This window comes from Microcaecilia unicolor, chromosome 7 (genome assembly GCF_901765095.1).
Source record: "Microcaecilia unicolor chromosome 7, aMicUni1.1, whole genome shotgun sequence".
NCBI classification, from domain to species: domain Eukaryota; kingdom Metazoa; phylum Chordata; class Amphibia; order Gymnophiona; family Siphonopidae; genus Microcaecilia; species Microcaecilia unicolor.
The window spans coordinates 231,280,144-231,303,678 of NC_044037.1; the positions used below are offsets into that span (position 1 = coordinate 231,280,144).

The 23,535-nt window shown below is 41.9% G+C and overlaps 1 protein-coding gene across 1 annotated transcript in view; it reads right to left on the reverse strand.

The window, feature by feature from the left end:
* The window catches only part of LOC115475115 (collagen alpha-1(XXVIII) chain-like), a 152,329-nt gene extending 131,963 nt beyond the window's left edge, over positions 1-20,366 (reverse strand). Inside the window, exons 1-4 of the mRNA XM_030210855.1 lie at positions 20,213-20,366; positions 19,143-19,711; positions 2,360-2,380; positions 2,083-2,142 (exon numbers count right to left, since the gene is read on the reverse strand). Of these exons, the coding sequence (XP_030066715.1) occupies positions 2,083-2,142; positions 2,360-2,380; positions 19,143-19,711; positions 20,213-20,366 (804 nt within the window). The remainder of the gene's footprint in view (positions 1-2,082; positions 2,143-2,359; positions 2,381-19,142; positions 19,712-20,212) is intronic.
* Positions 20,367-23,535: the final 3,169 nt, after the last annotated feature.

Consider the following 23,535-nt stretch of genomic DNA (forward strand, 5'->3'; position numbering starts at 1 on the left):
CCATGGCCTGGGACCTTCCTGAGGACTTCTCCCCAGGGACCCTCCTCATTGCTGGGGAAGGAGCTAGGCCCCGCTCCCCTCCCTCCTGGTACTGGCAGAGCCTCCGGCAGCACTTCCTCCTCTGTCAAGGACTAGCCAACAACTGAGCTGGAATGCCCTCCCGCGGGAGGTGGTGGAGATGAAAACGGTAATGGAATTCAAACATGCGTGGGATATGCATAAAGGAATCCTGTGCAGAAGGAATGGATCCTCAGAAGCTTAGCCGAAATTGGGTGGCGGAGCAGGTGGGGGGAAGAGGGGTTGGTGCAAAATGTTCAAATTAAAGCCCATGCTGAAGAATTACTGAAGCAGATTTTTTTAAAAGAATGTTATATCACTACATAAGACCACTGTTATCACTCTCCATCTGTTTTAAAAATCAGCCCTTTTAATAAAGGGTTGCCGCACGGCAACCTAGAACTACCGTCAGCCCAACGCGGGTGTCAGCGGTAGTTCCACCCCCTATCGTGTGCCATTTTCGGTGCTAGCAAAAATATTGAAAAAATATTTCCACAGGGTAATTGGTACTGCTGGGTTAGCATGGGAGACCTTACCACAACCTCAATGGGTGGCGTAAGTGCTCCCTCCCGAAATGGCCACATGGGAAGTGCGAACTTACTGAACGGTCATTTCATTTGTGGTTATTTTCTCCCACTGCAGTAAATGGGGCCCTGGTTCTTAGCAAAAAAGACCACCACCGCTAGTGCAGGAACCCTTTTACCGCAGCTGAGTAAAAGGGCCCCATAATGTACTACTGCAATAGTGGGAATCTGGTTTCAAATGTTATTGCAGGAATTATGTTCTTACAGTGACAACATATTTTATTGAAAATATTATAGTAACAATGCAAACTAAATAGAACATTATTTTCAGAATATTCAGGGGCGTAGCCAGACTTCGGCGGGGGGGGGGGGGGGGGTCCAGAGCCCGAGGTGAGGGGGCACATTTTAGCCCCCCCAGCACCGCCGACCCCCCCACCATTGCTGGCGCCCACCCCCCCGCCATTGCCAATGCTGACGCCACCAACTTTGCCCCCCCAATGACCCTCTCGACCTCCTTCCCGCTGCCAACCCGCCATCGCCTACCTTTGCTGGCGGGGGACCCCAACCCCCGCCAGCCGAGGTCCTCTTCTTTTCGCAAAAGGCTTCCTTCTGTTTCTGATGTCCTGCACGTTGTACGTGCAGGATGTCAGAAACAGAAGGAAGCCTTTTGCGGAAAGAAGAGGATCTCAGCTGTCGGGGGTTGGGGTCCCCTGCCAGCAAAGGCAGGCGATGGCGGGAGGGGGGGTCGACAGTGTCATTGGCAGGGGGGTTCAGGGCCAAATCTATGGGGGCCCAGGCCCCCCCGGCCCCACGTAGCTACACCACTGATCTGGCTGTGTTATTAGGCTATGAGGGACATTTTCAATATAACATCTGTCCGATTTAGGACATTTTGCTGAAAACGTCTAAAAATCGAGTGATGAACATAGCAATTTTCGAAGCAGAAAAATGTCTTTATGTTTCAAAAATTGCCTCTTTCTAGACATTTTTGTGCTCATTGTGCCTATCTTTTGGTACCAATTTTGAAAAAACAAAACAAAACAACAAAAATATCCTAGGGAAAAACATACAAAAATAAGCCATTGGGATGTCTGTGGGCCAGGATTCTTGGTAGACTGGAAGTCAAAGAAGCAGACATGATGAAGGAAGATACAAAAGCCTTTAGTGCAGAAAGCCAGACAAAAGACGCCCAACACTGATGTGTTCCACCCAGCAGGGCTGCTTCAGGGGTGATTATCTAAGGTTTTCGTCTTGCACCTGCAGCATTGAAGGAACAATGCTAGCTTACTAAGAATGCAAGTTTTGAATACAGAGCTTTCCTCACACATTTTCCAAATCTCTTACAGGCAAACAAAACCTATCCTGGATGAGGAAAGAATAAAAACCAATGGAGGAGCTAACCTGGAAGCACCATTCCCTATAAAGTATAGAGAAGCCAGTCTTATCATACAGACTGACTGAAGACCATATTCTAATGTAAACCAGAGAACAGAATACTTACAGCAGGTCCAGGAGGTCCTCTTTCTCCTTTATCACAGTTACACACAGAAGCTTGAGGACACTGGATAAAAGAGATGTACCAGAAATATAGTCAGAACATTTGAAGAGACTGTTATTTCAGACATACCGTAGGCTATTTCATGGTAAATTAATTCCCATACGTAGAATTAATAGATCATTCTAATCAGTATTCCTCAAAATCAAATGCTTATTTCTCTGGGTATATTAATTAGTTGCAATAAATTGTCTTTAATATATAATCAGTAGATGATACTGACCCCTTCCTCAGCAAGTTCTTTCTGGAAGATAAAAACAGAAACATAATCAGACAGTATACGGTAATGGATCTATGAACAAAAGTGACTTACTATACATCTGTTTGTCTTGGTTACAGTGGCGTAGCCACAGGTGGGCCTGGGTGGGCCCTGAGCTCAGGCCCACCCAACAGTAGCACACGTTTAGCGGTAGCTGGTGGGAATCCCAAGCTCTGCCAGTTGAAAACTTCCCCCTGATAGTAATGAAAACGCTACTCTCAATGATACCGGCACCTGTGCATGTTCAGTTTTCAATGCATGCCTGCTGCAGACTGCCAAGCTGGAAAGAAGCATTTTCCTGCCAGCTGAGATATTTTTTTGGTGGTGGGGGGGGGGGGGGGGGGGGGGGGGGGGGAGGGGAGAACACTTGAAGAGGCATATTTTCAAAGCACTTTGGGAGGCTAAGTTCCATATGTTTCTATGGAACTTTGTGAGGCTAAGTGCTTTGAAAATAAGCCTCTTGGTGCCCACCCAGTTCTTGCCGAGGCCCACCTAAAATCTGTTGTCTAGCTACGTCCCTGCTTGGTTAGCAAAGACAATCCTCAGCTATGATTACTGTGTCAGTACATTAAATCTTAATCTGCAATCAGTGAAGTCTTCTGTATTCCTCTTGCAGTGAGGATGAAATGAAAGCTCTTTTTATTGAATTGTCTAGAATGGTAACAGAACATTGAAGAAATGCAATGCTTTTCTAACAGAGTTCTCTCATGTGAACTCTACTGTTAAACTTAGTTGAAGCCAGAGGTGGAGCCACAGGGTGGGCCCAGGTCAGCAGAGGTCCACCCACAGTTGCTGATATAGACCCTTTGCAGCCCCTTCATGCAATTGTTTGGTCTTCATTGAATTACATACCCCTCACTGATTTTAAAAGTATCAGCACGTAGCCATGATAGCATACAGTATAGCAATTAGAATTCTCCATTAAACACCATCCCCTGATATTCAATGCTATTTAACTGGCCAGAAAGACTGCTGACCGGTTAAATAGTATTTTTACGCCTAACCATGAATATTCAGCGCAAGGTAGCTGGTTATCTCCGCTGAATATTTGCAGTCAGCGCCGAAAAATTAACCGGCTATATCACAGGCTAATTGGCAATATTCAGTGCTGACCAGCTAAGTTTAGCAGGCAAATCAGACCGCATAAATAGCAGTCCTGTCTTTGCCTGCTATTAACCAGCCAGCACAGAGTATTTGCTTAGATGGTTAAGTTAGCGCTGGACGAAAAAGCCCGGATATTCAATACTGGTACCAGCACTGACGATCTTGCGATGTGTTTCCACAATTTTTCTAGTCCTTATGTTCTTAGAATTATTCCCCATGCTGTTTCAATGCATATGACATCATTGAAATGCATTGAAACATCACATAGAGGAACACATAGAGGGGCATTTTTTGATAAAATGTCTAAGCCTCATTTTGGACATTTTGCTATGTTTTTTCTTTTGGGAGCATTAAAAAAAAAAGGTCCAAGAGAAAAATATTCAAAAACCAGCCATTGAAATGTCTGGGGGGGGGCCATCATTCTTAGCAGACTGGCCACACAGACATCCCAGCAGAATAGTGGGGCAGTCTAGGGGGTACTGCAGTGGACTTCTCATAAAAGGTCCCAGGTACAAACCTCACCAAAATCCCCTTATATTGTATGGTGAGCCCTCCAGGAACAGAGAAAAACCTACTGTACCTCACTGTACACCACTACAATAACCGTCAAGCTTGCAGATGCCACCTATATGTAGGTACAGTAGGTATTTGGTGGTTTTAGGAGGGCTCACACTTTCCACCACAAGTTAGAGTGGGTGGACCTGGATCCCCTTCTCTACAAGACTAGCCATGATATCTGAAGCTGTCATAGAGCCTGGTATGTACTGTCAGTGTCACATCTTTGGAGGGGGGGGGGGGGGGGGGTTGAGAGGGGGTCTGTGACAAGTAAGGAGGTTATGCCTTAATCCCTTCAGTAGTCATTTGGTCATTTACAGCACCTTTTGGTCACTTATTCCTGATTAAAACAAGACTAGCCAAAAATGTCTTAATTTTGGTCCTAGACCTTTTCATTTTGTTTCATTATTGCATTCATATACATTTTGGTGCCGCCCATGTTCCAGCCAGGTCCCACCCAAAACATGCCGCCTTGAAATTTGGACGAACTGAGGAGTAAAACATCTAAAACTGGGGTATCAAAAATCGCACCTTGGATGTTTTTGAGAGAAAAACGTCCATCTACCACTTTATGACTTTTCTGGACATTTTTTTGTTTTGAAAATGAGTTCCTTAGTGTATATAGCATTTTTAATGAGCTTTTAAAGCCTTTAGAATAATTGAATTTTAACATTTAGGGCCCTGTTTACTAAGGTGCGCTAATGTTTTTAGTGCGTGCTAGCCATGTAGTTACCTATAGGAATAGTATGGGTGTATACATGGTTAGCGCACACTAATGCTTAGCACATGCTAAAAACGCTAACACACCTCTAGTGCAGCTTAGTAAATGGGGCCCTTATAGTCTGCTTTACCACCAAGCTCTAGGCAGACAAAAAGAACAGATTAACTAAAAAGAGCCATATATCTCCATATAGGCCTAAACAATCAAATTGATACTTAAAACCGTAAGATCATAAAAATTAAGTTATAAAAAACTTATCTCAGAAGTATTTTTTTAAAACAGCAATTTTGATGCATTTTTGGTTGGGAAGCATTGCTATATTGAATTCATCAATTTACTTTAATATTTATGTGGAGCAGCATTTTCAATATGATGTCTAATTCTGATTTTGGAAATTTTGCAAAAAATGTCCAAAAATCCAGTAGCGAAATTGGCCATTTTCAAACCAGAAAAATGTCCCTTTTATCATTTTGGTTCCCTTCTTTGAACCTTTTCTTATTCTGCTATATCCAGGAGTGATCTGTGAAATTACAGACTGGTAAACCTGACTTTAATTGTGAAGAATAAAATAACTGAACACATAGACAAACATGGTTTATTGGGACAGGGAGTGGAGGTCTCAAAAAGCACATAGGCAAGCAGTCTGCAAGATCCAAAACAGCAGAAAAAAAAAGCAGACCAATATCGTAAAATAAAATGAAATGAAATGTATTCAATGCTGATACATAAAATCAGCATATAACTTGTGAGCAGCCTGTGCCAAGCTGTAGCTGCTTGGGAAAGACAACTCACTGCTTGTGAGCCTTATTCTTTGTGCTACACTGCACTAACCAGACAGGGAAAACATTGGACTGTTCCTACTTGTTTCATGTTAAGTTCCTGACGCAGCCCTTGAGAGGGTGAAACATGGCCATGTTGGGCGGTTAGAGGACAGTTATACGCTGATTTTATGTATCTGTGTTGAATAAATTTTGTTTTGTTTTATCACATGGGTCTGCTTTTTTTTCCCTGCTGTTTCAGCCAAGGGAAGTCTTGCCTCACCAATTTGCTTCATTTCTTTGAAGACGTGAATAAACATGTGGATAAAGGTGAGCCGGTTGATATATCTAGATTTTCTGTAAGCTTTTGATAGAGTGCCTTATGAGAGACTCCTCAGAAAATTAAAAAGTCATGGGATAGGACGCAGTATTCTGTTGTGGATTAGGAACTGGTTAATGGATAGAAAACAGAGGGTAGGGTTAAATAGCCATTTTTCAATGCGCTTTAAAAATTGGCATTACATTGGGAACCCTCCAATCTTCAGCTTCTATGGACGATTTTAATTACAGGTTACAGATCATGAACAGCAGATCAGCAATTTCATATTTGAATTCTTTCAGTACCCTGGGGTGCATACCATCCAATCTCATTGATTTGTTACTCTTTAAGATGTCGATTTGGCTCAATAACCACCTTATAATTGAAAGAGAAAAACGCCTAGATTTCGACCCAAATCGGGAGATAGACGTTTATCTCACAAAAACGAATAAATCGGTATAATGGAAAGCCGATTTTGGACGTTTTCAACTGCACTCCATCGCGGAAGCGTACAAAGTTGACTGGGTGTGTCGGAGGCGTGGCAAAGGTGGAACTGGGGCGTGGTTATCGGCCGAGGAGAGATGGGCGCCTTTCGCCGATAATGGAAAAAAAGTATGCGTTTGTAGCTAGAATTTAGGGCACTTTTCCTGGACCCTGTTTTTTCACGAATAAGGCCCCAAAAAGTGCCCTAAATGACCAGATTACCCCCAGAGGGAATTGGGGATGACCTCCCCTGACTCCCCCAGTGGTCACTAACCCCCTCCCACCACAAAAAATGATGTTTCACAACTTTTTATTTTCACCCTCAATGTCATACCCACCTCCCTGGCAGCAGTATGCAGGTCCCTGGAGCAGTTGTTAGGGGGTGCAGTGGACTTCAGGCAGGTGGACCCAGGCCCATCCCCCCCCTACCTGTTACAATTGTGCTGCTTAATGCTTAGTCATCCAACCCCCCCAAACCCACTGTACCCACATGTAGGTGTCCCCCTTCACCCCTTAGGGCTATAGTAATGGTGTAGACTTGTGGGCAGTGGGTTTTGAGGGGGATTTGGGGGGCTCAACACACAAGGGAAGGGTGCTATGCACCTGGGAGCCCTTTTACCTTTTTTTTTTTTTTTTTTGTAAAAGTTCCCCCTAGGGTGCCCGGTTGGTGTCCTGGCATGTGAGGGGGACCAGTGCACTATGAATCCTGGCCCCTCCCACGAACAAATGCCTTGGATTTATTCGTTTTTGAGCTGGGCGCTTTCATTTTCCATTATCACTGAAAAACAAAAACGCCCAGCTCACAAATTGTCGAATAAAACATGGACGTCTATTTTTTTCGAAAATACGGTTTGGTCCGCCCCTTCACGGACCCGTTCTCGGAGATAAATGCCCATGGAGATAGACGTTTTCGTTCAATTATGCCCCTCCATGTCTTCCAGGTTCACCGAGATTTCTTTCAGTTCCTCTGCATTGTCACCCTTGAAAACCTTTTCTGGTACAGGTAGATCTCTTACATCTTCTTCAGTAAAAACCAAAGCAAAGAATTCATTCAGTCTCTCCACTATGGTCTTGCCCACCCTAAGTGTCCGTTTTGATCCTTGATAATCTAAGGGTCCCATGGATTACCTCACAGGCTTTAAGCTTCTGAAAAAGTTAATACTATAAGTTTTTGCATCTGTGGCAAGTTTCTCTTCATATTCTATTTTAGCTTTCTTTATCAATGCTTTGCATCTAACTTGCCAGTGCTTATGTTCCTTCTTATTTTCTTCATTTGGATCCTTTTTCCATTTTTTGAAAGATGCTTGTTTGTCTCAACCTCTTTCACTTCTCCTTTTAACCATGCTGACTATCATTTGCTCTTCTTTACACCTTTATTAATACATTGAATACATCTGACCTGGACTTCCAAGATGGTATTTTTAAACAGCATCCATGCCTGATTTAAAGTCCTTACCTTTGTGGCTAATCGTTTTAGCTTTTTTTTTTTTTAACCATTTTTCTTATTTTATCAAAGTTGCCTTTTTGAAAATTCAATACTGCTACAATAGATTTTCATTCCAGATATTAGCTCAAATCTGATCATGTTATGATCACTATTTTCCAGTGGACTCAGCACCATTACCTTTTGTACTAAGCCCTGAATTCCACCAAGGACTATGTTTATGTTTATTAATATTTGTTGAATCACTTTTTTTAGCGCATAAGACAAAGCGATTTGCAATGAAAACCCCCCACAAAGAAATTAAAACAGGAGAGGTACACTATAAAAATTGAGGACAGAAAGCAGTCACACTAAAGACCAGTCATACATAATATCTGTCCAGCTACACTATGGACCTGTATACCCAGTAATTCATTGAGAAAACACCCTGGAGAAAAGATGGGTCTTTAAATGGACCTTAAATATTTTTAAGGAAAGTTCAGCCTTGATGTCTAGGGGAAGGTTATTCCAGAGAAAAGGGGCCATGAAAGAAAAAGTACTTTTCTGTGTCACTTCCTAATAGGCTTGAAATGGGCTGGGCAGCACCAATCTGTAATCATTCATAGATCGCAAGCAACGGATAGGAGTGTAAGGGATCATTAACTTTGCCAAATAATCAGGAAGTCCACTATGAATAGCTTTATGGGCTAGTGTGAGAATTTTAAACTGAATATGTGTGTTGGTATGGCAGCCAATGTAGCTTCTCAGTAGAGGTGTAACATGATCCTGACATCTAGCAAATCAGGGCATACATGCCATCATGTTTTGCAGAGTCTACAGTCTCTTAATTACAATATTCAGCAAACTGGCATAAATGTTGTTCCTCCTCTTGTCGGTTCATGGACCAGTTGCTCTAAGAAGCAGTCATTTATTACATCTAGGAATTTTTACCTCCCTAGCACTCCCTGATGTGACATACTGATGTGAGATACTGCTAGACTCATCACTCACTCTGATCCCGCAAATTCAAACAACCTTCTAAAATTGTCTCTATCACCTATGACAGCTAAGAAATCTCTATCCATATATTGAAAAGACGAGTCTAACCACAGTGTTCCATGCCATGATAAAACATCATGACTAGACTACTGTAATGCCCTGTATAATGGCCAAACCAATAATAGTTTGTATCAGTTTCAACTAATTCAGAATGCTGCAGCACGACTGATAGAAGGCTGCAGGTGGCATGACCACATAACATACTTCCTGTAAAAACTAAACTGGCTACCAGTACCTTACAGGGCTAAATTTAATACTCTATGTTTGATTTTCAAGGCAGTGGCATAGCCACAGGTGGGCCTGGGTGGGCCGGGGCCCACCCACTTAGGGCTCAGGCCCATCCAACAGTAGCACATGGTAATGAAAATGCTGCTCTCCACAATTCTGGCACCTTTCCATGCTCAGTTTTCAGCGCATGCCTGCTGCAGACTACCAAGGTGGAGACTGGAGAGAAGCATTTTCCCACCAGCTGAGATATTTTTTTGATGTGGGGGTGGGGGAGAGAACATTTGGTGCCACCCACTTCTTGCCTAGGCCCACAGAAAATCTGCTGTCTGGCTACGCCCCTGTTTCAAGGTCCTCAGACAAAATGGGCCCGAGTACCTAAAGAATAAGTTAGCCCTTTACACACCTTTAAGACCTCTAAGGTTCTCTTAAGGATCATCACTATCTGTACCCTCATCTAAAGAAATTGTATGATGTGATACCTGCCAGCGAGCCTTCTCAGGAGTAGCTCCCATGCTCTGGAATTTACTCGCAGAGGGGCTATGTATAACTCGAGAATACTGCTACTTCAGGAAGCAGGTGAAAGCCTGGCTCTTCTCCCAAGCCTTTATTACATAAGTTGACTGACTATACACTCATTCTGCACCTGGTCTAGTTTGCTACACACTGTAACTTAGACCAGTTCCGTATCTCTTGCTTAACTATACAAAGAACTTGCCTTGAATTTAGCAAACCATCAAATTATCCCAACTGACTCTGTACTACGCATCTTGTTTCCATCATATATCTGCTTTTGGTCCCTCAGCTATATGGTAAGCCGTATTGTAGAAAATCTTTAGCATCATATCTATGTTAGTTGAATGTTCTAATGCATGCTTTTTAGGTGTATCAATAGTATTATGCTAACATTGTATTATATCTCTGTTTTTTTTAATGGAAGAACCCTGCTGAGGGTAGCCAATGCAAGTGGATAAAGAAAGGACTAATGTGAATCTTTTAGCCCTACATAGAAAACTCGCTGCACACTTTTGTAGTGTCTGTAACCTTTTAATTTGAGAGAGGGGAAGGCCAGCATAAATAGAGTTACAGTAGTCTAATCTGGTAACAAGAAAAGCGGAAATAGCTGAAGAAGCATAAGAAACTGAAGATATGGAAACCTGGGGTGAAAAGGATGCTCTTTTTCTCCACTACCCACACAATGTAGTTCTATAAGGAAAAGAAGGTAGAGGCCTATTTCTGTTATACTAGTGCAGCAGGGCAAATATGTGTGTATATTTTAGGTGCAACACTTACACCAGCTAGATTGCTAAAAAAAACACATGTAAATTGTAGTAGTCTATAATTAACATGCAAAATTGTGCTCCCCACTCATATCTGTCCGGACTCTGCCCATGTGTGCACCCAACTTTAAACCACACATCATAGCAGTTAGGCACCTTATTAAAGAATAACATGTAGCCAGAAGATTGAAATTTATTCACATATGTGCACTCATACTACTGCTAATCATTTCTATAGCACTACTAGACGTACACAGCGCTGTATGCATTATACGCAGGTACTTTTTCTGTTCCTAGAGGATTCACAATCTAAGTTTTTATACCTGGTGCAATAGAGGGTTAAATGACTTGCCCAAGGTTGCCAGGATCAAAGCCCGCTACACTAACCATCAGGCCACTCCTCCACACACTCAAATGCGTTTATATGCCAGTAATCTGGTCACTTATGTACATTCTTGCTGCCTAAATGTTGGCACCCTTCTAATAGAATTACCCCCATAGTTCTACTGAAAATCTATGGATAGGGGACTTACATATTTAGCAGTGTCAGCTAAACATATAAGTCCCTTTGAATATTGGCTGGACTGAGTCCATCTAGCTAAAGACTATTTCACTTACAACTGAGCTGTTTGCTGGGGCTATGAAGCAGCTGCCTCTCTCTGTGATAGATTCAGAGACTCTTTTTGCTACTTCAGAGGTCAAAGTGGCTTTCTTTTACTGACAGGCTGCTTCCCTGCTTTTCATCCACTCAGCCTTTCTACACAAGCTGGGTACCTGCAGTTAGCAAGGTAATTTCCACCCTCAGCAGCCCTGGGACTCTTGGCAGTCTCTGAGTATATCTCAGGTTGGCTTTTTCACTCCTGTAGTAGCTCTGTGCTGGCTTGCCTCACTTCTCAGGGACTCTCTTTGGGCCACAGTTTCTCCAGCTGCACTGACTGAGTCACTTTAGCCCTTCCTTAGGCTCAGAGTTCTTCATCTTTCTCATCTGCTACAGCACTGCTGTTGGCAGTAGCTCGGTTTTTCCAGCTCTTAAATCTGCTTTCTTGGGATGGTGGTGGTGGGCGGTGGCGCAGCTAGGTAGGGTGCCAGGGGAGAGGCTGCTCCCCCAAATGGAGTTCTGCTGGCGCCGGCGCCTATTTTTTTCTCGTTGTGTTTCATTGAAAATGTGCGCCAGCGCTGGCGGAAGTCTGCTCTTGCGCTGCTTTCACTCTCTCCACACCATCAACGTGGCTCCGCTTCTGGTGGTGGGGTGTCTTATTATCTCCTTTGCTCAACCCCTCTCCTGTCCATGAGCTTGCTGTCTTCTGCACTTGGATGCATGTGCTTTTCAGTGTTCTTGTTGTGAGCTTGGTTTGAGGTGATTTCTTTTTTCTTGTTCTTATTTCTTCCTGGCGCTGCCTTTAAGTCCACCTTGACCCTCTGGAAGGAGAACTAAGCTTCCTTTGACAAGTTTGTAGAAGGCACTGGTGGCATCCTTCTTCTTTTTCCAGGTCTCCTGCAGGACTTCTCTTCACAGCAGAATCTCTCCTTCCTGTAGGCTCTGGTCTGGCCTGGCTTTCCAGTGGTCCTCTTTGCCTCTTTCTTGAAGGCTTCTTGCTCCCATGGCAGCTTTGCTGTCTTGCAGTGTTGACTACTGTGGTCCTCAGTCTTTTTGGCTGCAGCTGCATTCTCTCCTCCTGCAGCCGCTGGCTTGATTCACTTCTAGGTTCTGGAGCCCGCATCACTGCCATGGGAAGACCTATTCCTCAGCCCCTCTTTCCCTTGTGGGATAAAGGCAAATCAGGACTGCTCTGGTTTACTAGCCCTCTCCTCATTAGGGGGTCTTTTACTTAGGTGCGCTATAAATAGGTGCATGCTAAATGCTAAAGATGCACATAGGAATACATTGGTGTCTTTAGCGTTTAGCATGCTCCAATTTTTAAAAACGCCAGCGTGCCTAAGTAAAAGACCCCCTAGGTAAAAAAAAGGTCCCTTTTCATCTGATTACATAATCCAAGGTTTCTCACTTTTTTGCGGCTAAGGGCAAATCATCGTTTCTTGCATTCATAATGTTTATATATAGGGTGAGGAAAAAAAAAGCTTTGAATTTCGATGAGAAATTTTACTTATTTATTTAGTGATCGTATTTAGGTATTACTACTAAACAACATTTAATTATTTTAAGCTATGTTGAGGTTACTGGCATTTTAGCATTAATACCTAGCGATTTTTGTGCCTTAAAAACATAGTAAAATAACCTCATTCAAATGATACAATTAACAGTGACTGTGAAATTTTGATAGACACTGAGCAGCCTCCAGCTTTAACACAGACCTTAAGTCACTTTGGGAAGTTCTTAACAGCCTTATCAATCGGTCCCTGTCCCAGATCTGCAGTGCTTTCTTGAGTTCAACGGTTGTTTGCAGCTTTGGGTGGAGCTTGTGATAGGCCTCCAACGTTGCTCCCCAGACATGGTAGCCCAAGGGGTTTAAGTCTAGTGAATTTGTTTACAAAAGTTTACGTCACTGTGATGTCATTAACAATAAGCTGGTACCTCCTTTTTTTTTTTCAATGGTAGTTCTATAGTAATGGTAGTACTGGTAGTAATGGTAGTAATGGTAGTTCTATAGTACAAACATTTTTGAACACGTGAAAATCACTGCAAAATTTCACGCTGAAATTCCAAATGGTTGCTGAGAAAACAGCAAAAAACTATAGGGGGTTACTTTTTTTTTTACCTCACCCTGTAGATCAATTGATTCGGATGTATACTCGTAGTATAAAATGTAATTCCATTTAACCTGATGCTAACTGAGATTTCATCTGTATAGCAACGTTATAAATTATGATGCTGAAAGGCATACATTAATCTGCTGCAAACCTAGTTCTTATTTTCAAGTTGCGCAGGAAATATTACGTGAGAAAGAATATCTCCTATGTAAATTCACACAACTCAGTAGTGAATCTTCCCTGTACGTAACATTCAATTCAAATTAAATTTGAGAAAAAAGGGCTCTCCCCAGCTCTGGGGAAGGTAGGTTATGTTAAAATTCAAATAAAGCACTGTGGTTGCCATGTTAGTCTGCTTTAAAGGTAATAAATAGAAATAAAACAAAAATAATAAAAAGGAAAATAAGTTGATACCTTTTTTCAAAACATTGGACTAAAAGTACATTTTTTTTTACTTTATTTTCCTTTGCTTTGTTGTATTTCTATTTTAGGACCCCTTTTACTAAACCGTGCTAGTGATTCCCAGCGCCGCAATTCTGTCAAAGCTAGTGCAGTTTGGCAAAAGAGGCCCTTATTTCTGTTTATTACTGTTAAATTCAGAGTACCTGAATTGCTCTTGAGCTCTGTGAAAAGTGACCAGTGAATACAAGGAGCAGTTTTCTTTTGGGAATACCCAACAAATCCACTGACAGAGAACTGTACAGGAATTTATCAAGGATTCATTCTAATGCAGACCCTGATCCACATTTATCCAGCCATTTTCAATGCGAAAATCATCACAGTTGAACTTGAGTTGTTTCCACTGAAGAAAATCTTTGACAAATCCTTTCAATGCTTTTTCCACAAAGACTAAAGTCCCCCTAATTATAATGCTTTACTTTTCTTTATTTGCTGCTATGCTTGACTACTATAATAATAGTAATTATAATAATTATTGTATTGCGTGTCATGCTGACTGTGGTATAAAAGCAGAGAAATGTCAACAGTCATCAATCATTCAAATCGGGGCTCAATTCTTGTGGCTTTGTTGCTCTAGGAACATTTTTACCTATTCCTAAAACTACAACTATTGAATATTTGAATGTAATCTTACGGTTGCAGACAAGCATTGGTTTATCACCTAAGGCAAGAAAGAACACCTGTGGTACTGAAAATGTTTGCCCATCCATGTAACCAGTAGCTTAAGGCAAGACTATGCAGCCAGTTTAAAGCTAGATTTACAGCTGCAAGTGTAGCTAATATGTCTGTCAATTCATGATTCAAATTTATAACAGTTGTTTCTCCAAACTGGAAAACATATTCTAAACCAAATTGCCGGCTGCAAATAGAGTAAAAATGTAGATACTTCCACAAACTGGACTTTGGGTGTTAAACCAACCTGTTCAATACAGCACACCACAATGATTCATCCTAATTACCAGACAACTAAACTCATATCAGAACTGGACAAAACCGAACTCTCTATACTTGACTGCTTAATCTACTCTGTCACTTATGAACTTTAAGGCAATGCCACTTTGAATTTCTCATTCCTGAAATGGCGATTGCCATTACGGAATAATGTAAGCCACATTGAGCCTGCAAATAGGTGGGAAAATGTGGGATACAAATGCAAAGGTAGCAAGCACAAAAGGGGAAAACTCCGCTTTAATTTGTGAAACACAACAGTAATATACAAGCGAATCTACTCTTGCAGAGTGTAGGATATCAAAAAATGAATAGATGGGGGGGGGGGGGGGAAGAGACCTCAGACAGGTGACAAACAGCAAAATTGATGAAATTGCTCATAGAGGGTCACCGTAATTCAATCATTGGTCTTCACCCAACCGCCTCCCTTAGTGTGGAAAAATATTTTTTAAAGACTTTTTTTATAAAAAATATGCTACATCCACTGTGTATAACAAAACTTTAAGGACATAAAGTGCAAAAAAACTACTTAGCTGAGAGCAGCATTGTGAATGGGCCTCTTCACCCAACAGTAGATTCACTTGTATATTACTGATGTGGATACAAATGGAATAAATAAATAAATAAATAACACACAGAATCCATACAATTCAGGGCTTTCATATGTTTTAGCATGCAAAGCCCACTTTGGTAAAAATTTGTATAGTCACTTTGGGCCTCTTTTACTAAACCGTGCTAGTGATTCCCAGTGTGGGTTGCGTCACATTTTCTGTGCAGAAATCGCTAGCGCATTTTAGTAAAAGAGGCCCTTTGTGTGTAGTCTGCTACACATGAAAGTTTACACAAATTGAAATCTAGGGGTCTTTTTACTAAGGTGCCCTAATGGGTTTAGCTTGTGCTAATGATTAGCATGCACTAAATGCAGTAGTTCTGGGTACCCTTTAGTAAAAGGGCCCCTCACTTTCTTCTCACCTTTCTTCTCCTTGTAGGTGTCCTGCTGAGAAATTTTTACTACAGTCTATTGTATAATTATACTACAGCAAGAGGCCCTTACTGGATGCCCACCGGAAGGGTGGAAGGCCAGATTTTAGGACTAAGGCTGTAAAAATACCAGCTAGGTTTAAAAATCTATGACTGGCTGAGCAAGGACTTGCTTTTCCTGCAAGATCTTATCCACTGGAATAGTGGTAGGCCAAGCTACATAGCTTTGAAACCTGGTGCTACTTCCAAATAGAGTGTAACACACATAATGAAGAAATTAAAGACAGAAATGATAAGAAGTTTGGTTCATAACACGGAGTCTGTCTTTATAAGATGGCGCTCAGATTACAAGATGATATGAACCTAATATATCCAAATTTAGATATCTTCATAAAGAAGTTGTTTTGTTCATGTTTTGATGTTTGGATGTCCGTATCTAAGGAAATGTTTACAAAAAGGGAAATTGCGCAATAACTTGCAATAGCTAAAACGGAACTTCATAAGAACAAGTTGTTGACAAAAAAGGAAATTACGCAATAGGGCACCTGGCCGGAGGGCATGACTCATGGATGAAGCAATATTAGAGCTCTCCATAGACTTGTATAGTGACCAAATTGTATAAAAGCAGGGTGCATGCAAGCCCTAGAGAGAACTTTTCTTCAACGCCTCGGAAGCAGCAGAGCTCCGGTCAGCTGAATCCAGAATTTGTCTGATGAATGTACCCGATTAAAATCTGATATGCAAATAAACTCTCCATTCTAAATGATGGTTTGTGGGCTTCACTTAATGATGAAAGGCTGTAAGTACAAATGCTTTTGTTGCATCCAGCAGCTATCTTTCACTGCATTGTATAACTTGTAATCTGATTCCAGTTTGTCATAAGGCTGGTACCTTTTCCTTAGATCTAGCGTCTCTCTCAGTGGCAATTTCTCTTAGAACTTCACAATTCCCTGATTACCCCAGTACTAATGCTATTTGGAGATGGAGTCAGATTAAGGTCACTCTAGCCTTCTTGGGGGGGGGGGCTCGGGACCCCTCAATTCTTTACACTATTCAACATGCAGCAGCATGACTTATATCCTTCAATGTCACTATTTAAAGTCATTATTTTGGCTCCTCATCCTCGCTTACAAATACATTTACACTGCAGCTCATCATTATCCATCTTTTCTCCTCTCTCCCCAGGCTCTTCTTTGTGAACTCTGTTTATCCGGCAAGTCATTCTTATCCAACTCCCATCTCCTTTCTTTCCACCTTGCTGTTTCATATGACTAAAACAGACTTCTTGAGTCAATGCGTCATGCTCCCTTATTGACCATATTCAAATCTACTACTGTTACTTATCATTTTTGTAGACATACACAGCACTGTACTCACAAACATAAGAGACAGTCCCTTCTCTGTCGCGCTTACAGTCTATTCAAGACAAATATGAGAATTACAGAGTTTCATTTATTATAGGCAATGGTTAAATACTCAGCTGGAAGTGGTCAGTGTTTTTTTGACAGTCGACAGCGTTATGCCTGGAAATTCAATGCTGGGCAATGTCCATGCATCGGCATTGAAGATCCGGGTATGAATGGCCGGCGATCACTTATCTGGTTAAGTGTGATATTCAGCACTTAACCACATAAGTTAAACCGGACAAAGAGAGAACTGTGTTTTATGTTATTCTAATTGTCCGGTTAACTTATGCAGTTAAATGCTGAATATTTGGCACTTAACTGCTTAAGTGCTGAATCCATCCCTGGACCACCCGGTTTTGTGTTTGGCGGTTAGTGCTGATACTGAGTGGCACAATCTGGTTAAGTGCCACTGAATATCAGGGGATAACCACACACAAGCAATTTAACCAGGCAGTAGCCTCTTCTGCTCCTTTAAATTACTTTGAATATCGACCCCAACATAGGGCCAGCAAGGGATAATGATATGCAGGTCAGAAAGTCTATTCCAGGTGTACAGCATAGCAAAGAAAAAAGAATGGATTAGGTGGCAGAGGAGAAGGACACAGATTGGAGTGACTTACTGGACAAGTAGAGTTCCTGAGGGGAGGGGGAGGGGGAGTGTAGGGATAGAGAAAAGAGGAGAGACAATGAGTTACTACAAAACTGAGTGCACTTTTAGGTCAGTAAAAGAAGATGGAACTGTATATAGGAACAGATAGGAAGCCAATGAAGCGACTTGAGAAGAAGGGCTATGTGAAAGTAGGGCATTTGAGAAAGAGAAGTCATGCAGCTGAATTTTGAATAAATTGGAGAGAGATGGTTTACTGGGAGACCTATGAGGAGCACGTTAGAGTGGTCTACGTGAAAGGTGCTGGAATGTGGAAATGGTTTTGGTAGTGGGTTCAAAAAGGAAGGGATAGATTTCTGGTGAAATTATGGAAAAAGAAACAACATATTTTAGAAGTTTTAGAAGTGTGTTGGATATGTGTACAGAGAGAGAGAGAGAGAGAGAGAGAGAGAGAGAGAGAGAGAGAGGAGTTAAAGATAACTCCCTGGTCTCCCTGGTTATGGGGTGAGCGAATTGTGAAGATGACAGTATTACTCACAGATATAGAGAAAAGGAGAATAAGGGAGATGGACTATGGGGAAAGGCAGGAAGCTCTGTCTTGGCCAGATTAAGTTTCAGTTGAGAGTGGAATATCTGGATGGCAATTTATTTGTCATCCTCTCTTACAGGAATATAGAGCAGTTTACAAATTAAAATAGAGGATAATGTCAGACAAGCAGGCTGAGATTTAGGATTCATTTTCTGGTGTGGAGAAGTAGATCTGAAAGTCATCAGCAAAAAGATGGTATGTAAAACCAGAGGAAGAAATCAAAGCACCAAGGGAACAACTATAGAGAAAGAAGAGGTCCTTAGACAGAGACCTGAGCAGAGGACAAGGTAGAAGACAGAAAGGCTGGTGAGGTGAAGAATGTAGAGCATAGGTTGTGTCATCATGAAGTCTGTAGTGGTTTGAAATACAGAATAAAACTGGAGAGATTTAGCTTCAAGAAGGAAAGTATAGTGGAACCATAAAAAACAGAGACAGATGAAGAGAAAAATACTGATGTGACATGATAATATGACATATGCCTTTTCGGAAGCAACTGGAAGAAGATGGGGTGTCAGCAGCCAAATCTAATCTAAAAACTCACCTTTTTGAAGCTGGGTTGTGGCCCTTGAGGACCGAGATTGCCCACTTCTGTTCTATCAGGGTACAGTTTAACTCACATCTTGCAGATTTGTTTCTACCTCTTTAGACACACAAACAACTGCCCTGGTCATAAGAACTGAGCACCCTCAATATTGAGCAAACATCACCAGATACAATGGAACCAAATTGATTAGCTAAAAATCACAGATAGCTCTGCACTTGGATTGCAGGTACAAAACAGTTCAGGTAATTAAAAATAGTACCTTGAAAGCAATTTCAGCATAAAATGCAAAAGAGCTATTATAAGTTATATGCAGTTAGGGGGTTATAAGGAGTCAGGATAAAGTCAGATTTAGTAACTTAGAGGTCAGAATCCCCTGCAAGTGAAAAGAGAGGGGTTTTTTTTTATTGTCTTTTTCAGATAGAGATAAGTATTGCGTTTGGAACCCTCAATGATTCTGAAATGTTGGTGCCGATGACTCTGGTACTTTGTGTAACAAACCTAGAAATCAGAATTCCAGTATGTTGTTATTTTTGTGTTTCAATTATTAAATACTTTTAAAGGAATTGTCATTACATACCACTTCCTTGAGAATTTTCTCCACAATTCCTTTTGCCTGGAGGTTGAACACAAACCTGGATGCTGGGACACTGGCCAGGAGACGAAGCTTTGCAGCATTTACCAGTTCCTCTGCCACCACTGACATCCCCACAGTGAAGAACTTAATGCCATGGTTCTTAGCATTAGTAGTAGCAGCAAAAATGTCTGGATTTCTTGGGTGGTCCACTCCATCAGTTAGAAGGAGAGCCACTTTCACACTGTTATGTGTCCCTTCATTCATGTACAGTTGTGTGAGATTGGTTATTGCATAGGTTGTATAAGTACCATGGCCGATGTAATTAATGGGAGCAATGCGGGATTTAAAATTCTCGGGACCCTTCCAATCTCTAAAGGTCTGTTCTATGAAGACAGTACTGCTGTACTGCAGTAAGGCCATCCTCCAGCTGAGTTGACGTCCTGAATCCAGTTGCATTCCTTTTAGTTTGTCCACCACTTCCAACACAAATTTTTTTTCCTGATCATGATTGTAGTCCTTCGCACTTTCGGAACTGTCCAGTAAAAATGCCATTTCCAGAATACAGTCTTCATCTATGGAACAAATTAACATGAGCATAGAGCAGTAAGTTAGCTGCTATCAGAAATATCATTTTAGACAATGAAAGAACAATTTATTTTTCATCAAGAAAAATATATATCAAAAACTTATTTCAAAATGTATTCCTCGTTTGTCTAGTAGTTTTCTTCTGCACTTTTGGGCTTTCAACTCACATGAAACCTGTTCTGTCTATTCCATGGTGCCCTTATAGGGGGGGGGGGGGGTTCATTCCACTTTTATTTTTGTATCCTGCTCTCTCTACAACACAGTCATTGCAAAGAAAGTCCTCAGTAGGAGGAAACAGGCTACAACTCTCCTCAGAACCTGGTTGCATGCACCCTGAATCCTACCTTAAGGGTAACTGTTGTATGCTGATTGGGATTCTGTCCCCTCCACCCCCCAGAGATTGTGAATGTTACCTTCAACAGCATGGACAGCCCTATTGGCCAATGAGCAGAAGGTGGGCCCATTGTATTTTAAAATTTTGATCTTACCTTGGTCACTGAAGTAGGGATATTTTTCCACAGCATTTGATAAGAGTTTGGCTTTTTGTCTTCTGACACCAAGTCTTCTATCTTCATTGAAACTCTGTGTAGAATAGGTCTGGCATTCTAATAATAACAGAAGCCACCACATCCAAGAGAACATGTTTGTCCTAAAAAGAATATAATACAGTAGTAATGAGGCACTCTGCAGCATAATGGATGTGATAAATCCAAATGTTTATAGTAGTAATGATACCCAAGATTTCTTCAGTACTCAGCACACATATACACATTAATGATTTTCCAGGCTAAAGTGGCTAGGGCTCTTCAGCTTGGACAAAAGGCGGCTGAGGGGAGATATGATAGAGGAGTGGAGTTGAACGGGTAGATGTGAAGCGTCTGTTCATGCTTTCCAAAAATACTAGGACTAGGGGGCATGCGATGAAGCTACAATGTAGTAAATTTAAAACGAATCGGAGAAAATGTTTCTTCACTCAACATGTAATTAAACTCTGGAATTCGTTGCCAGAGAATGTGGTAAAGGCGGTTAGCTTAGCGGAGTTTTAAAAAGGTTTGGACGGCTTCCTAATGGAAAAGTCCATAGACCGTTATTAAATGGACTTGGGGAAAATCCACTATTTCTGGGATAAGCAGTATAAAATGTTTTGTACATTTTTGGGATCTTGCCGGGTATCTGTGACCTGGATTGGCCACTGTTGGAAACAGGATGCTAGGCTCGATGGACCTTTGGTCTTTCCCAGTATGGCAAGGATCATCTTCTTGCAGCTTCCTAGTCTGTAAATATGAATGTGTGTATTTTTGTGTTGTTTCATGTGGATTCTCTCTCTGTATTGCATGCTGATAAGACAACTGCCAGGCTTTCCTGTTTAGTTTGTGTCATTTAAGATGACATTTCCTGAGTGCATGCTTCTTTCTTTCATCTATCTCTGTTGTGCATTAGTGTTTGTATACCATAGTAATGTTTTCTTTCTGTGCTTTGGTCTTCTGTTGCATACAGTGAAAAGGCAATTGCTTTTTGTGTGTTTCCTGGGTAGCGTCTGTTACATTGCTTATCTTTGTTTTTATTGGTTGCATTATATAGGTAATTTGGGTATTTTGGGGGTAATTCTATAAGGGGCTGCATAGTTACAGGGAGCAGGGAGGCACATAAATGGTGGTATTCTTGTTGTTTATGAGTGTAAGTGTTCACTTACATGCATAAATGACCTCTTAAAGAATACTGACTAGTGGAAAAGTACATGCCATGAATTGATGGCATGTTCTTTGCAGAAGGCCTTGTTCCTTCGGATTGTCTGCACTGCTCAGGTCAGTAAGGTCACTAGTCACTGCTCCTCCTTCTGTAGCACTCTCAGATGCCAATTCAGGGACTTATCTACCTTCAACACCGATTACAGTCTCATCAGCTTCAACTTGGAATACAAGCACTGCAGAGGCCTTTCTTCCAAAGTCTTCAAAGAACGGCAAGGATTCATCTAAAGTTGTTTTCTCCTGCCAAGGGTCAAACACTATGTCTGCAGCCAGGCCCCTTAGCAATTTCACTGCCAGGGCTACATGCCACACTTACTGGTGGGCTCAGATCACCTGACTTGCTCAATGCTTGGGTGGCAATGGGACATCCAAATGGCTTCTCTACCAGATCATCAGTTGAAAGGTAGGTCTAAATCTGGCTTTGGGGCCTATTGCTGATGAGTGCAGCTACCTTGAAGCATTCTTTTCCAGCATCTACCAGTAAATGATCTGGAAATCGGAACGATGAGTGAGATGACTAAATTTGCAGATGACATAAAACTATTCAAAGTTGTCAAAACGCAGGCAGATTGTATAAAATTGCAGGAAGACCTTAGGAAACTGGAAGACTGGGGATCCAAATGGCAGATGAAATTTAATATAGACAAATACAAAGTGATGCACATTAGGAAGAATAATCCGAATCATAGTTATCTGATGCTAGGGGTCACTTTAGGATTCAGCACTCAAGAAAAAGCCTTAGGTGTCATTGTAGACAATATGCTGAAATCTTCTGCCCAGTGTGTGGCGGCAGACAAAAAAAGCAAACAGGATGCTAGGAATTATGAAGAAAGGGATGCAAAATAAGACCAAAAATATTATAATGCCTCTGTATCGCACCATGGTGCGACCTCACCTTGAGTATTGTGTACACAAAAAGTAGCACATATGAGTTTATCTTGTTGGGCAGACTGGATGGACCATGCAGGTCTTTTTCTGCCGTCATCTACTATGTTACTATCCAGCTTATTTTTGAAAGAGAAAGATGCCCATATTTCGACCCAAATTGGTATAATCGAAACCCGATTTTTGGCGTCCTAAACTGCAGTCCGTCACGGAGACGAACAAAGGTCACTGGGGCGTGTCGGAGGTGTGGTGAAGGTGGGACTGGGGCGTGGTTATCGGCCGAGGAGAGATGGGCGTCTTTAGCTGATAATCAAAACAAGAAGGGCGTTTTTGACGAGAATTTGGTCCGCTTTATTTGGACCCTTTTTTTCAGGTCCAAGTCCCAAAAAAGTGCCCCAATTGACCAGATGACCACCGGAAGGAATCGGGGATGACCTCCCCTGACTCCCCCAGTGGTCACTAACCCCCTCCCACCAACAAAAACCCATTTTACAAACTTTTTTTCCCAGCCTGTATGCCAGTCTCAAATGCCGTACCCACCTCCATGACAGCAGAATGTGTTCAATCCTCTGACAGCCTTTCCCTGGTTCTGATGTGGGTCTCGGGTGAATGTGACACCTTTTCTGTTAAGGGCACTGCAGAGTCACATCAGCAATGCATTGTGGTGGGTGTAGGGTATTGGGCTCCGTGATTCCACTAGCTTGTATTAAATGCTCACGATGTTGGTAGTTGGTAGGCTCTACTCCCATGGTGCTTTTCCCTCTGCTTACTGGGTCAGAGTGTGCTCTGTTTTGTTTCCGGTAGTCCATGAGGTAGTGGCCATTTGTGTAAGACACTTTTAGATCCCTTTCATGTGTTAGCCACGTTACAGCACTTACAGTAGTTCTTACCTTGAATGTTGCTGAAAGAGGGCATTTGTACACCATTCTGCCAGCTCGGACCTACTGCTAATCTCAGTACCAGGGAGACTCGTTGCCAGTGGGGTACAACCTCTGATCTGCAGTTAACTGTGAGTAAAGGTGCTTATTCAAATAAGGACGTTTTAAGCCTTTATTGGATGTGTGCCAAGGTTATACACCAGCAACAAGTCCTGTCCCTGGAGCACTTTTAGTGGGTACTGCAGTGCACTTCAGGCAGGCAGACCCAGGCCCACCCCCCCACCTGTAACACTTGTGGTG